The following is a 12,783-nucleotide window of genomic DNA, read 5'->3' on the forward strand; positions in this document are numbered from 1 at the left end:
TGACAAGATCTAGTAATTGGAAGCAAAAACTTGTCCCCGTGAAATTTTCCGCAAATTATTTCTCTTCTCTTTGGCAATTACTGAACTCTCATCTATCTTCTCGATCTCAATTTACTTAGTCGAATTCTTCTACGATTCTGGATCATGTGTCTGTGTGAATGAACTGAGATTGTAGATGATAATGACGTTGGGTTTAGAAGCTCGTGCCTTTTTCTTTTTTCCTACAAGAGCTACTACACAAGGATGCTTCATGATAGAAGATTAATTCCTCTCTTTGAATGTGGTTGCCACTTGTTCTTTCTGAATTATGAGGCAGATATAGACTGTATTTTGCAGTCACATGGTCAGAAAATGATGTTCTGCTGGGACCTATCATTAATTGGCTCTTCCATTCAATAAGATTAGAAATACGATTCTCTGTTTTTCACCAAGGGGTAATCTACTATCTTACTGCATCAGCCTCTGATGGTCTGGCACTAGCAGCACTTGAAGAAACAAGAAGTAACTCAGTGATCTTACCCTAAAGTTTGGTCAGGAGCAACATTAACAGCTTTACCTTTGTCTGATGCATCGTGTGTATGAGGTGCCTTGTGGTACAAAGATTTGTTCTATATAATACCATAAAAATTTCAGCGATCAAAGACGGAAAGAGAGAGAGAGACAGAGCGAGGCAAAAGATTATTTAATCATGGAGAAATAAAGATCAATAATATGAGACGTGATTTGTGCTCATTACTGTCTTCCTAAGAACCATTAAGGCAGCGGGTTCCCTAGCCCGAGTTACCGAAGAGTGTTATGTAGGATTGACTCCAATGGGCCCTCCAGCTTTGTTGTTCGACATTGCCTTGTGCATAGACTTTCTGCTACGAGATCTTTGGTAGTGTGGCGATGGTTCTGTGTGACTTTCTAAGTCATGATAAGGACGTTGGCCTTTAGCACAATTAGGGATGTGTATGGTCTCAAATAAGGCAACATACATACCATTACGTAAGCAGTGCTGTTAACTAGAACAGGAGTTTTCAAGTGTACTGTCACTCGTTAAGGACTTGACTAGGGTCTACAGTCTTACAGGATTCAGGCTTTGTTTCCTCTTTTACCCACTAACAATGAGATGGTTATGATTGTTTGAGAATCTGACTAATCCTTACTGCGTCCGACGCTGGGCGACCCGTGCACACCAGATAATTATAGGAGAGCACACATTCAAGCTCTTGAGGCCACAACAACGAGTCCGTGTCTTGACAAGCCCATCACTGTTGATGCCACCATAACGGGCTCTCTGGCTTACCCTATCACAGCACCCTAACACTTGTGTAGAGTCGCCAAATCTTTGTACCCTTTGATAGAAAACAAATACCTTTCTTCTGTCAATTTTTCCCCTGCTATGATTGGATTTTCTGTGCAAATCAATTCTTCATGTTTCCTCTCTTACCTAGGTTTTGCTTATTAATCACGGTATCGCGGCAAAATTATCATTACACTGCAATTTACCTCATACACCAAATGATGCATCTGATAACTTTTCTAAACAGGAAAATAGAAGAAAAGGAATATAGAAGAGGGCATCAATTAGCTTATTGCATGGAATTGGTTTCACACTGACATTGAAGATTCCATGAGACTTGAATATTCGCTTTATAAACTTCAGCAGCTTATGAATAAAGATTAGACATACCTCAAGGGAAGCAGAAAAGCACAACGCAGTGTAATCCTCTGTTAAAAAGATGTTGGCATGATGCCACGGTACACTGGGCATCTGTGACTGTATTCTGTTAAAGCTTTCAGTGTTTTGCTTATTTGAGATCCGGAATTCTAAAGACAAACTTTTACCTGCAGATGAATCACAAACTTGCCTGAGAGTTATCATTTCCCTGTCAACAATTATAACATCCAAGAACAGGAAATTCCCGGTGGTATCCAAGTTTTCATTTTATTGTCTATTGTCCTCATAAGTTAAAAAAGAATGTACTTTTTCTTGCAACATCGATTGCTTCACTCACTACCCCTGCTTTGCAGTCTCGTGTTCTTATAAGTAAATGAAGCAATGTCTAAACAAACATTTTATGGTATCTCCTAAACTTTCCTTCTCCTATGACTTAAAATGAAGTTGTCGTCGTCATCACTGTCCTGGATAATTCTTCTCTTGGCCTTTAAGTCGCCATTTTTTGAGGCTTGCTGTTTCTGTGAACTCTCGGGTTTGCTAGGTGTATATGGTGACTTAATGGGGGTTCCTGTGCGTATTTGCTTTTGCTTCTTCTGTTTCTTCTCATATGCTCTTTTTGCTCTTTCAGGGGACAACAAGCCATGTTCCATCATCCTGTTCATCATAAGCATGAGAAACCTTCTGAGTTATTGTCAAATAAAAAATCAAACACGTTTAACAGGACTAGCAATACATAGCATCATTTATTAACCAAGGATGTGAAATAATAACCTACTGCAATATGACAAAAGCGCTAATTATAGTGCTGCGGCAAAATCCAAGCTTGTTTCTTAATAGAATGCCTCAATGCTCAGTGATTGCTAATAGTTGGCCTGTTCCAAGCTAGTTCACATCTATGCAATGCTATTGAAATCCTGGTATAGCAAGAAAACTAGAGAATCCTTTCTCCTGAGTTTCTTCTCCTTAACAAATCCAGGGGAGAATCTGCTCACAAAAGAATGTAATTCCTCTAGAACTAAAGATTTTCTTGCAAATTGAAGCTTTTAGATTGACGAATCACATTTGCATGAGCAGAATTTGATGTGCATGCGTAGTGAGAGAGAGAGAGAGAGAGAGAGAGAGAGAGAGAGAGAGAGAGAGAGAGAGAGAGAGAGAATTGTAGGTGTAGAGTTCATTGTGCCAAACATAGGAGTTGAAAAGCATATTATGTCAAGATTCTACAAGACCATTCCTTCACGTCTTAGTTCAGTTGATTATCTTAACATTTCACCTAGCTGTCCCCAAATTAATCCTCATGGCCACCAGTCAGTAAATTTTCTCAAGATAATTGAGCATCTAAGCCAGAATAGAATCCATCATCTCCTCAATTTGAGCAGTCAGAGTTCAGCTCTGTTATGACAACAAAAAAGTTTCTATACAGTACATTCATCCCTATAAAAAATCTTCAAAAATCATATATAAAGTAACTCGATTTTATCAGACTCAATACTAGGATTATGGGTATACGTTCCAGTTCAAGGAAAGAACCATGAGTTCTCTAGATCCAGCAAGTTCCAGGAAGTTGGCTGGTGCAGAAATTCAAATCACCACCTAAGTACAACCAGTTATAACAATTATATGAAATACCACACCTCCTTCTAACTTTCTCAACTGGGTTTTGGGGGGGGTTAAATTGAAGGTTATCCATTGGAGTTTTCCTGCATGTCATCTCATCCCCAGCCGATGTTCCAGTTCCCTGTTTAGCCACTCTAGCTAACTCTAGCTAACTCTATGAACTCTGCTTTGACAAACTTCACCTAGTTTGTAAACAGGAACCTTTTGGAACTACAGATACTGATTGCTGATAAGCATCACCTCTGGCAATGAAACAAAGAAGAAACACGATTCTTCCTTGTTCACCTCTTCAAAGTCACCTCCAGCTGGCAAATATAAGCTTAAGACCATGAACTCTTTACCAGAAGTCACCAAACATAGCCTACATTTCACTAGAATTACTAGTGGCAACAAGTGGGTGATTACACGACACAAATTCTAACACAAAATAAATCCAAATTTACTTAAATCACAGTTGACAATTAGAAATAACAAGAAAAAATTACTAATCTCAACCACCAAACAAGGATCATAAACAGATGGAACATGCCTGTTTCTTACTTATACTCATTGGAAAAATCAGAATTCTATCATAAGAGGAGGTCCTTAGGTAAAACCGGTTTATATACTTCCAGATACAGATGGCTTTTGTTGTATCAAATGGTCACCAAGTTAACAGTTTTCTTTCTTGAGTAATTAGAAGCAAGTTTATCGACGAATAATTTACTCTTTGATGAAGAAATCGCATCCAGAACATAAAACATTGAACAGAGATTACCATTGTGTTCTCTTATATCCAATACAGCAATTTACAATTGAACTCCTATGACGCAACCGTCGTAAATAAACAAGATCGTCAATACTCACCAGAACTCTGCCATTTCGCTCGTTGGGATTTGTTTTGACAACGACTCGTAAAATATCCTCAAGGGTTCTCTCTGACAATAGGGAACAAAACAAAAAAAAATGGAGAAATGAATTTCATTCCAACACCAGCTGACATTTTATGCACAAGAGTTGCTTGGCAGTAGATGAAGAACCTCTTCAGGAGGATCAAACTTCTGGCCGGCCAAACTGAACACTTTCTTCTCTCTCACTTTAGTGGTCGTCGTTCTCGTCGTCGCGGTCTTTGATGAGCTCGGCGTCGTCTTAGACTTCACCTTCAAAAACATTGACATAAAACCTTGTCATTCTCAAATTCGCACCACATTCAAAAAGCGAGAAGAACATAAAATTGCATTCGAGGAAGAACCGGATAAAACTCGATTTCACTTTCAATGTCATTCGTAGAACCTATAATCCATCAAACGAGCTCGACTCAATCGACTGAATCAATCAGAACACAAATCAAGATCGCATTTCAGCTGCAATTTAGCTCCAACCGCGGTTGATCAATCAGAACACAAATCAAAAACGCATTTCAGCTGCAATCCAGCTCCAACCGCGATCAAACCGCGGTCAATCAATCAGAACACAAATGAAAAACGCATTTCAGCTGCAATCCAGCTCCAACCGCAACCAAACCGTGGTCGATCAATCAAAACACAAATCAAGGTCGCATTTCAGCGGCAATCCAGCTCCAGCCGCGACCAAACCGCGGTCGATCAATCAGAACACAAATCAAGATCCCATTTCAGCGGCAATCCAGCTCCAACCGCGACCAAACCGCGGTCGATCAATCAGAACACAAATCAAGGACGCATTTCAGCCGCAATCCAGCTCCAGCCGCGATCCCACTCCGCACCAACCCCCCCGTTTTCAAACAGAGAACGGCACAAGCATACCTCGGTTTTCACCACGGCCGAGGCGGATTTGTGCTTCGAGGCGATGGAGTCTCGGCTCGAGGAGCTCTCGATCTTCCTGCCGTGAGCTGCCGAGCCGTCGAATCTCACCTTCATCGTCACGCCGGATCTGCTCTCCATCGCCGCCGCCGCCGCGATCGGCCGGGATTCCCCCGCTGGACCGGCCCCGTCGTCGTCGTCGTCGATCGGATCCCCTCACCGGCGACGGCGATTCATGCGCGATCGCGATCCCGTCGGATCGCCGGATCGAGATCGGAATTCGAGAACGCGGAATCTGGAGGAGAAGAGGAAGATCGAAGTCGCATTCGGAGGTCAAAAGTCCGTTTTATTTCTCTCTGCTTTAACCGCCCTTTTTTTAACTTTAGCTTGGAACCTCTTCTTCGTTCGGTGAGACCGGGCGCGGCTGAAATGACTCGAATGCCCCCACGCCGCCGCCATCCGACGTGGAACGGATGGCGAGACGGTTGCGTCCCGTCGCGCGTGAACGGGACGACGGCTGCTGGAGGAAGAAGTCGTGCCCTTGGCTTCCGGTAAATCTTGTCGGCGTGATCCGGCGGCTGAGATTGGATTTCTGGCCAAAGATGGATGTTGCCGATATTATAAAAAATAATATTTTAAACTTATTATAATTGTGTCAATTCATTACTGAAATTTTTTTTTTGCCAATGAAATCTTAAACTTTTTGCATTTGTATTAATTCAGTCCATCTGGCCAATTTTGACCAGAAATCGCCGATATGAATGTCAGTAATTTTACGTGACACGACTAGCTGATGTTGGCGGGGAGAATTTTTAAATTAATAGTTTTTTTGAATTTTTTATTCATTTTTATTCTTTTTTTTCCTTAAACTTAGGACCAACGACCCTCGCTGGCCACATAGGCAAGGTTGCCGGCATTGGGCGAGGGCGAGGGCGCGCGACCCCTCGCCCAGATCTGGTGAGTGCCTCAACGCCCTTCCAAATCTGGCCAGGCGAGGGCGTCCCCCGGATCCTAAGTGCAAGGAAAAAATTTTAATAGAGAGAAACTTTTCTTGTGATTTTCCAAACACATTAATTTAATGTGGGAAGAATCCCGAGAAAAAAAAAACAAGATGTATTAGATATTTGCCACTTTGATTTGGAGAACAATTTTCCTCATTTCAATTTCAAGGACGTTTTTCGAAATTTAGCCTAATGCTTTCTCCGAATTGTTTTCACTCTCAAATGAAAATGAAAAGTCGAAAAAATAGACAATTTCACGAACCAAACATGCCCAAACTTTTAATTTTTTCCTCGCCTTGCGCCAAACTTCAATAAGTACAACGATCGCTGTACGAAATTTCGTTACATTTTAAACATCCTGTGCAGGTTTTTTCTTAGGAGTGTTGCAGCATCACAAACTTTACGCAAAAGCGCAAGTTGCATCTTGCGGATCATAGCAAGATGCAGCATGGGTCGCGAATCTTTGCTAGTGGGTCGGCGGAAAGGAGGCGCAGAACAAAGCAAGATAGACAGGTCAAAAGCACAAGAATAAAGCATTCATCCTCCATTGTTCGTCTCTCCTCCGTGCTTTTCTCTAAGGAACAGATCACCAGTTTGGTACAACAAAAACACATGACCAGATTGCTCCCTTCTGTATCTTTCCTTGGAACCCGTTTCGATCTCGCCCCCACATGCGGTTTTTTCCGTCGTTAACTTGACCCGATACGCGCGCAAGAAGAGGAACCCTTCGGTGTTTACATCGAACAGGCATGAAATAAATGATCTTTATTGGTGGATGCTCCATTGGCAATGAGTAATATACTCTGTGCGCAAGCGCAGCTGATGACTGAATAACTGGGAAACAATTGAGGAAGGAAATAGAGCGTGGATGTCTGTACAGTGTACATTTCTCGCGAAAATCCACTACCCGAACCACTTATGTACATCTCTTTCAATTTACCATATCTACCTGGGGTTAATTTGAAACACTCTGTTGAACCAAATCGAATGGAGTATCATATGAAAGATGTCGTACTTAACTGGCCTACTGTGCCAAAGGAAATGCTGCTGTACCTTCTTGACCCGCATCTGCATCCGCCGGTATCTTTTCTCCGGGATAGAGAGGAGTATGTTCTTCAAGTTTGGGATATCCTTCTCCAGTACAAAAACGGCAAAGGATTCCCAGTTCAGAGTCTCGAAAAACGGGGGCACGAAATTGTCGGATATGATCACGGGCACGCACTCGTAGAAGATGGCTTCCACAACTCTAGGACTGTTTACTTCATAACCTTTCGCGCATATGCAGTACTTGCTACTTCTCATGTGCTGAATGTAGTTCATATTACCCTTGTCGTTGGGCATGGGACCGAATATCCTCATGTCGGGATCTTTGTTGCCCCAGTGCTGTAATAGAATCGGCCTAACATATCCGTGCATGTTTCCAGCAAAGAAAGCCAGGATTGACCTCCGAGAAGGGCGTTTGCCTCCAAGATTTCTGAGAGGTTTCTGAGCTGACCGCACATAGGTTTCTGGTAGCGAGACATCCTTACCAAAAACAAAGCCTTCTTTGACATCAGAATTGCAGAGCGCCCTTATGCACCTGGCCATAACTCTCCTTGTTTCAGATGGGGCCTGAGGAAGTTTTTGAAGGAACTCAGAAGATGGTGGCTATAAATAAAGCATATAGTTACAGCAGACGAACTAATGTGATTTGCATACATACGTATGTGCTGAAAGTAAAACTTAAAGCATACCCAGTCGTGGCAAGCTACAAGAAAATGGTCTGCTCCTCCGGTTCTATTCCAGAATGGGTGCTTTCCCTTGATAACATCCAAATAATTTCGCAAAAATTGTATAAGGTTCTTATGACTGTGGGAATTGGGGACATACAAGGTTTCCTCGAGCATCCGAGAGCTAAATGGCAAGTAAAATAGGTGGGCCTTTCTAGCATGCTTAGTAACAAATTTCTTGTTTGCTTCCAGTAGCTTCATAAACCATCCTTCAGAAGCGTATATCCCTTGGAGCACCGGTTGATGTACAATTGGCTTTTGTCCTTCCTTGTAAATGTATACTTTGAGCATCTCTTCCATTAATTCATAGCTCCTGCAATTTTTCAGTTATGATTTTAGAGCAAAGAGTTGCAAGACATCCTTTACGCAGACATCATCTATGGTGTGAACCAACTTGCATTTCTTTTATGGACATGGTATAGGTTGTGAACCTACTGTCTTTTCTTGTCCAAAGAAACCTACCATATCAACAGTAAACTTGTTGCCCAAATTGGAATTAAGCTGACTAGCTGAGTCACTAATTTAACTCAATAGTTCTTGAACCTCATAAGGAGCACTTCCTACTCAAGTATACAACTTTTATGCCCAGTCACGAACATAAAGCTATAAGACATAAGTAATATCTTACATTAAATTCACCCAGCTTGATTCCCCATGTTCATTTTACCATGCATAATGACTAGAATGGATTTAATAGAAAGAGTGCTGGTAAAAGAAACGAAAAGTAAATGATGCAGGCTCTCGTGTATGAATTTGCACCACAGCACAAACAACCAAACACCCCCACCCACCCCCCCCCCCCCCCCCCGCCCCGGTTTCGGAAAAAACAAAAATGAGAACAAAAAGAAAAAGGATCAAGTGCATGTCTTACCTTTTGAACATGGAAACATTTTGATAAAGAGGGGCGTACAGGCTTGTGTCACTCATGATGGGAGCATTCTCAATTTGCAATTTCGCTTTTAACAATTCTTGATCAACTACTGAAGACCACTGTGGCTTCTGCAACCACAATGCAAACATGTGAATTTCTACAGATGGAGTTCATGTTACCACGGTCCAATAAATAAAAGTGCAGCTCTTACCATTGACCGGTACGCAACACGGCTTTGAAGCAATAAAGCATTCATCTCTGCTATTGTAATTACTTCTGGTGTTGGTGCCTGAGGTGTTTTATACCTATCGTGAATGGAAGCAGTAGGAGAACTGTCACTTAATGAGGAGACATCACCCTGCATTTGGTTAGACTTAACATCTTGCTTAGGAGTTGGAGTCCAGTATACTTCTGTCGAAGAAGTATTGGAAACAGATGATGGAATGGAAATTGTCACATGGGGGCCTTCTTTTATTGATGAGGCGGAGTTCGAAGATGAATCTACAGGTGGAATTGCACGTGCAGGTGAGGGAGCTATATAACTAACTGTGCTTTCATCATTTTCAGGTATTTTGACATTGTTCTTCTTATTGGCAGCTGAGGAGTTACTGTACATAGTAGAACTATTTAGAGAAAGCCTCTCATTACTGTCAGGCACCATAGTTTCCTCCGGTGCATATCCACCGATTGATATATTGGCAATGGGCGCGGTAGTTCCATTTACCCCCACTTGATTCTCTATTGATGACTTCTCATCACCAGTTGTATAGTTATTTACACCATAAGATTCATTGGAGACTGTATTACTCTTTGGTAAAGTGCCATTGTACAAAACTGAGCCTCTCTCTTCAAAGCCATGGTCATCCACTCCTTCATGAACGGTAGAAGCAGTAGTTGTGTCCGAGTCATTTGAAAGTGTCTTATTACCTGACATATCTGATATAAATGGCGATTCTTCCACATCAACAATATCCCCTTCAATCGGAACCTTGATTGCAGAAAATAGAGATCCGAGGACGTTCCCACGTGGAAGTTCGATAGACTGAAGCAATAGAACCATAGCAAATGATATTCCCACGAGCCATAGCAACTTTCTTGTCTCCAGCTGACATATTGAATGAAATTTATGATCCATTGGGAAGCAAATCATTAGCTTGTAGCCTCTAAGCTCAAGATAAAACCCTGCAGACCCACAACCCTGCACATTTTTCCAACTGCAAGAGTCAGCATTCCCAAATTACTGAACCAAAATGTACATGATTTCCGCTACTTCTATGTAACCTATAAGTAAATGTTACTGAAATTGCTAACTAGAGTTCCAGATGCAAGGAAAACAGAGCAACTCCAGCTCCATAGAGTTAATGTTACACAAAACATCAGCAATATCTGTACAGCGGCAACTCTGTTTCCCTGGTTCTTCTATTGAAATACGAGAGCGAAAAGAAGTGTCTTAATTGAAAGGTTGAAGCAGTCCAAGCAATTTCAATAAGGAAAGCATAAAAATTTAGCAGCTGCACCTACATGCTCAACCAACAATTAGGAGAGTTTATAAGAATGCTAAAGAGTCCTCTCCATTACTTCATAAGTTGGCAAAGCCAATTTGTCACGCATCTACACATAACGCATAATTCTAACATACCTAATCGGGGAACTCAGCCAATAGATCCATTACCCGGGTTTTGGCATCAATCTCGTCATGCTAACGCAAAGTTACATGCGTAATGGGTACAGAGCTTCAACGGCAATATGGTCGAGTCTCTTCTTTGTTCATTTCAATCCCTTCCCATTTACTTTTTCAGTAAACAAATAGAGGGACACCTGAGCTAGGCTTTTCAGTTCATAAACAGTGTATGAATCATATGGAGGGACTCATGCAACCCACTAGTTAAAAATTCAAAGCAAAAAATGCATGACAGCAGGGCAACCGGACCACTACCAATCTTCTTCTATCGAGCATTTTCTCCAACCAACGAGACATCAATCCGCACTAAAACGAGGTCGAATTTCGAAACTCCATTCGACCACGCCAGATGCGGCACCCCCGTACATCCAAACGACACCCCTCGTCTTCACTGCCGAAGACCCACAACTCCATTCACCACCCCCCCTCGCATTCCCCGGAGCCACGCCGAATCACGGCGGCCCAAAAACGCGACCCAACCTCGCCGCGCCGCAGCGAGCACCGAGGACCACCCAACTCGGCGATCACCCACCGTCAACGGAGCCAAGAACCGGGGACCCAGCTTCACCCACTTCACCCCACCCCTCTTCGTACCCAAGCACGCACCACATCACACGACAAGACACGGGACGGACAAAGAGCTCGGACCCAGAAACCAGCACCGAAGAGGCGCCGATCGGAACGCGACACTCACCGGCGCTCGGCTCCGTCAACGCAAAGTCAACATGGGCAGCTGCAAGAATCGCGAGATTGCCCCCCGCCCCCAGAAAGCCGGTCGAGCAAGCAAAGCATCACCGTCGTCGCCTTCTCGGCGACTTCCTCCGCAATACGTGAACGAACGAGCGAATGATTGAGGGAGAGAAGACTGCTCGAGCGTGAGCTTATCCGGGATTCCCCGAGAGCGCTCCTCTTCTCCTGTCGTGACGAAAGCGAAAAGCAGCCAAACGAGCGAGCCTGAAGTGGCCGGCCTTGGTTTCGATGGATATTTACGCGAATTGCCACTCATCATTTTCGGTTTCGTTACGCACGGCGGGGACCGGGGAAGGAGTTCTGCTGCTCAGGCCCGCGCGCGTTCCGGCGCGTGTCGCGAGGTCTTGTCGAGCGGAGCGCCGTACGATTTTTATATTTTTATATTTTTTAAAAAATTTCTTTTTTTTCCAAATAGTATGGAACTCGCACTTTAATTTTCATCAATTTTAAAAAAAATGTTCTAAAATGTTGAAAATATTGATGCATTCACCCGGCTGGATTTTTTTATCGTCGCATAAGATCATAGTAGTTTTTTTTCATGCATTCGCTGTGCGCAAGTGCAATTATATTATTCTTTAGGCGACGCTATAATGAATCAGCTATACAAAAAACGACTTTGCCGGGACGACGAAAAAAATATATATCCGATATCATTTTCTTTTCCTTTTATTTTTACCACCGTCTGGATTCTTTTTTAGAAAGAAAACACTCGATAAAGTTGGTCATTGCACTGCAAGGAGAATTAATGAGTTTCATCAAATGGGTTTGTTATGAAAAGAAGGGGGCTGGCTCTTCGCTTTTAATCATTTTTATCAATTTTTCTTTAGCCAATTTGACTTCTATTTTTCTCTTCAAAACTAAATTGCATTACAGTGTTCGAGATAAGAGCAATATGTAAATGAGGGCGAAACGCGAGTTTTAAAATTTGGATAGAATGGTGGTTAACTTAAATATATGAATATAAATAAGGCAGAAATAGCGAATAAGTAGTAGCGTACAGGCTCCCATGGGCTCATTTGAAAATCCATACAATGTTTGGCAAAGAAAAATACAATTTCCAAAGAGGATTTGAAATTCCAAACACGCTTTCCTCTCCTAAAAATCAAGGGATAATTACATAAGTGATCTTCAAACTTTGGCCTAATGTGCAACGTGGTCTATGAACTTTAGCCCAATGTGTAATGTTATTATCAAACTTTTAAAATATTCAATGTGATCCCTAAAATCTCGGTACATGTTTAATACATTCCCTGAATTATATGAAAATGGTCGGTATTGTCCCTGAAGTTAAATTAATGAAATGACAACATTGAACATTTTTATATGACTAAATTGAATAAGTAACTACAGTTCATGGACTACATTACACACTGGGCTAAATTTTAGGGACTACATTGCGCATTAAACTAAAATTCTGGGACTATTCGTTTCATCTTCCGTAAAATCAATGGTTAATACCATGAAAAATTCCAAACTGTTACATATGTGACAAATTTACCCTCCGTTATTTTCCGTTAAGTTTTACTGTCAAATTGCTGAGTTAAATGACATGTGGCAGTTGGCAAATGTACCAGTTTAGGATTCTACCTTTTGCTTTTTGTATTAATCCAATTTAACGGATGGCAAATTTGTCGTAAATGTACCGGTTTGGAGTTTTTGGTGGTCAAAAAATTA

At 41.9% G+C, this 12,783-nt stretch overlaps 2 protein-coding genes across 4 annotated transcripts; both read right to left on the minus strand.

The window, feature by feature from the left end:
- Window positions 1-1,913: 1,913 nt before the first annotated feature.
- On the minus strand, window positions 1,914-5,393 carry LOC115674437 (uncharacterized). Its single transcript, XM_030596832.2, has 4 exons — window positions 5,041-5,393; window positions 4,297-4,416; window positions 4,124-4,194; window positions 1,914-2,317 (listed from the first exon to the last, which is right to left on the minus strand). The coding sequence occupies exons 1-4, from the start codon at window positions 5,176-5,178 to the stop codon at window positions 2,074-2,076; spliced, it is 573 nt and encodes a 190-aa protein (XP_030452692.1). The 5' UTR covers window positions 5,179-5,393; the 3' UTR covers window positions 1,914-2,073.
- Window positions 5,394-6,550: 1,157 nt separating this feature from the next.
- On the minus strand, window positions 6,551-11,279 carry LOC115674397 (probable glycosyltransferase At5g03795). Of its 3 annotated transcripts, none has more exons than XM_030596785.2 (5): window positions 11,054-11,279; window positions 8,890-9,892; window positions 8,679-8,806; window positions 7,772-8,120; window positions 6,551-7,649 (listed from the first exon to the last, which is right to left on the minus strand). In XM_030596785.2, the coding sequence occupies exons 2-5, from the start codon at window positions 9,826-9,828 to the stop codon at window positions 6,984-6,986; spliced, it is 2,082 nt and encodes a 693-aa protein (XP_030452645.1). In that variant the 5' UTR covers window positions 9,829-9,892; window positions 11,054-11,279; the 3' UTR covers window positions 6,551-6,983. The 3 variants fall into 3 exon arrangements, with proteins under 3 accessions (XP_030452645.1, XP_056166794.1, XP_030452643.1); XM_056310819.1 differs by lacking the exon at window positions 11,054-11,279 and adding an exon at window positions 10,615-10,934 and having other exon boundaries at window positions 8,890-9,876; XM_030596783.2 differs by having other exon boundaries at window positions 6,862-7,649; window positions 8,890-9,876.
- Between the last annotated feature and the right edge of the window lie 1,504 nt (window positions 11,280-12,783).

The sequence above is a fragment of the Syzygium oleosum genome, unplaced genomic scaffold, assembly GCF_021117445.2.
Source record: "Syzygium oleosum isolate NSW1041296 unplaced genomic scaffold, Sole_v2.1 Sole_v2.04, whole genome shotgun sequence".
NCBI lineage: Eukaryota > Viridiplantae > Streptophyta > Magnoliopsida > Myrtales > Myrtaceae > Syzygium > Syzygium oleosum.

What these genes read in the sequence shown, in the direction of transcription:
- LOC115674437 (XM_030596832.2), bottom strand. Translation starts at nt 5,178, where the DNA reads ATGGAGAGCAGATCCGGCGTGACGATGAAGGTGAGATTCGACGGCTCG. An exon ending in CGGCCGTGGTGAAAACCGAG is followed by an intron (nt 4,417 to 5,040) that starts GTATGCTTGTGC and finishes ATGTTTTTGAAG; the next exon opens with GTGAAGTCTAAGACGACGCC. An exon ending in AGCGAAATGGCAGAGTTCTG is followed by an intron (nt 2,318 to 4,123) that starts GTGAGTATTGAC and finishes TATGATGAACAG; the next exon opens with GATGATGGAACATGGCTTGT.
- LOC115674397 (XM_056310819.1), bottom strand. Translation starts at nt 10,656, where the DNA reads ATGTCTCGTTGGTTGGAGAAAATGCTCGATAGAAGAAGATTG. An exon ending in GTGTTGCGTACCGGTCAATG is followed by an intron (nt 8,807 to 8,889) that starts GTAAGAGCTGCA and finishes TTGTGGTTGCAG; the next exon opens with AAGCCACAGTGGTCTTCAGT. An exon ending in AATGTTTCCATGTTCAAAAG is followed by an intron (nt 8,121 to 8,678) that starts GTAAGACATGCA and finishes GAAAAATTGCAG; the next exon opens with GAGCTATGAATTAATGGAAG.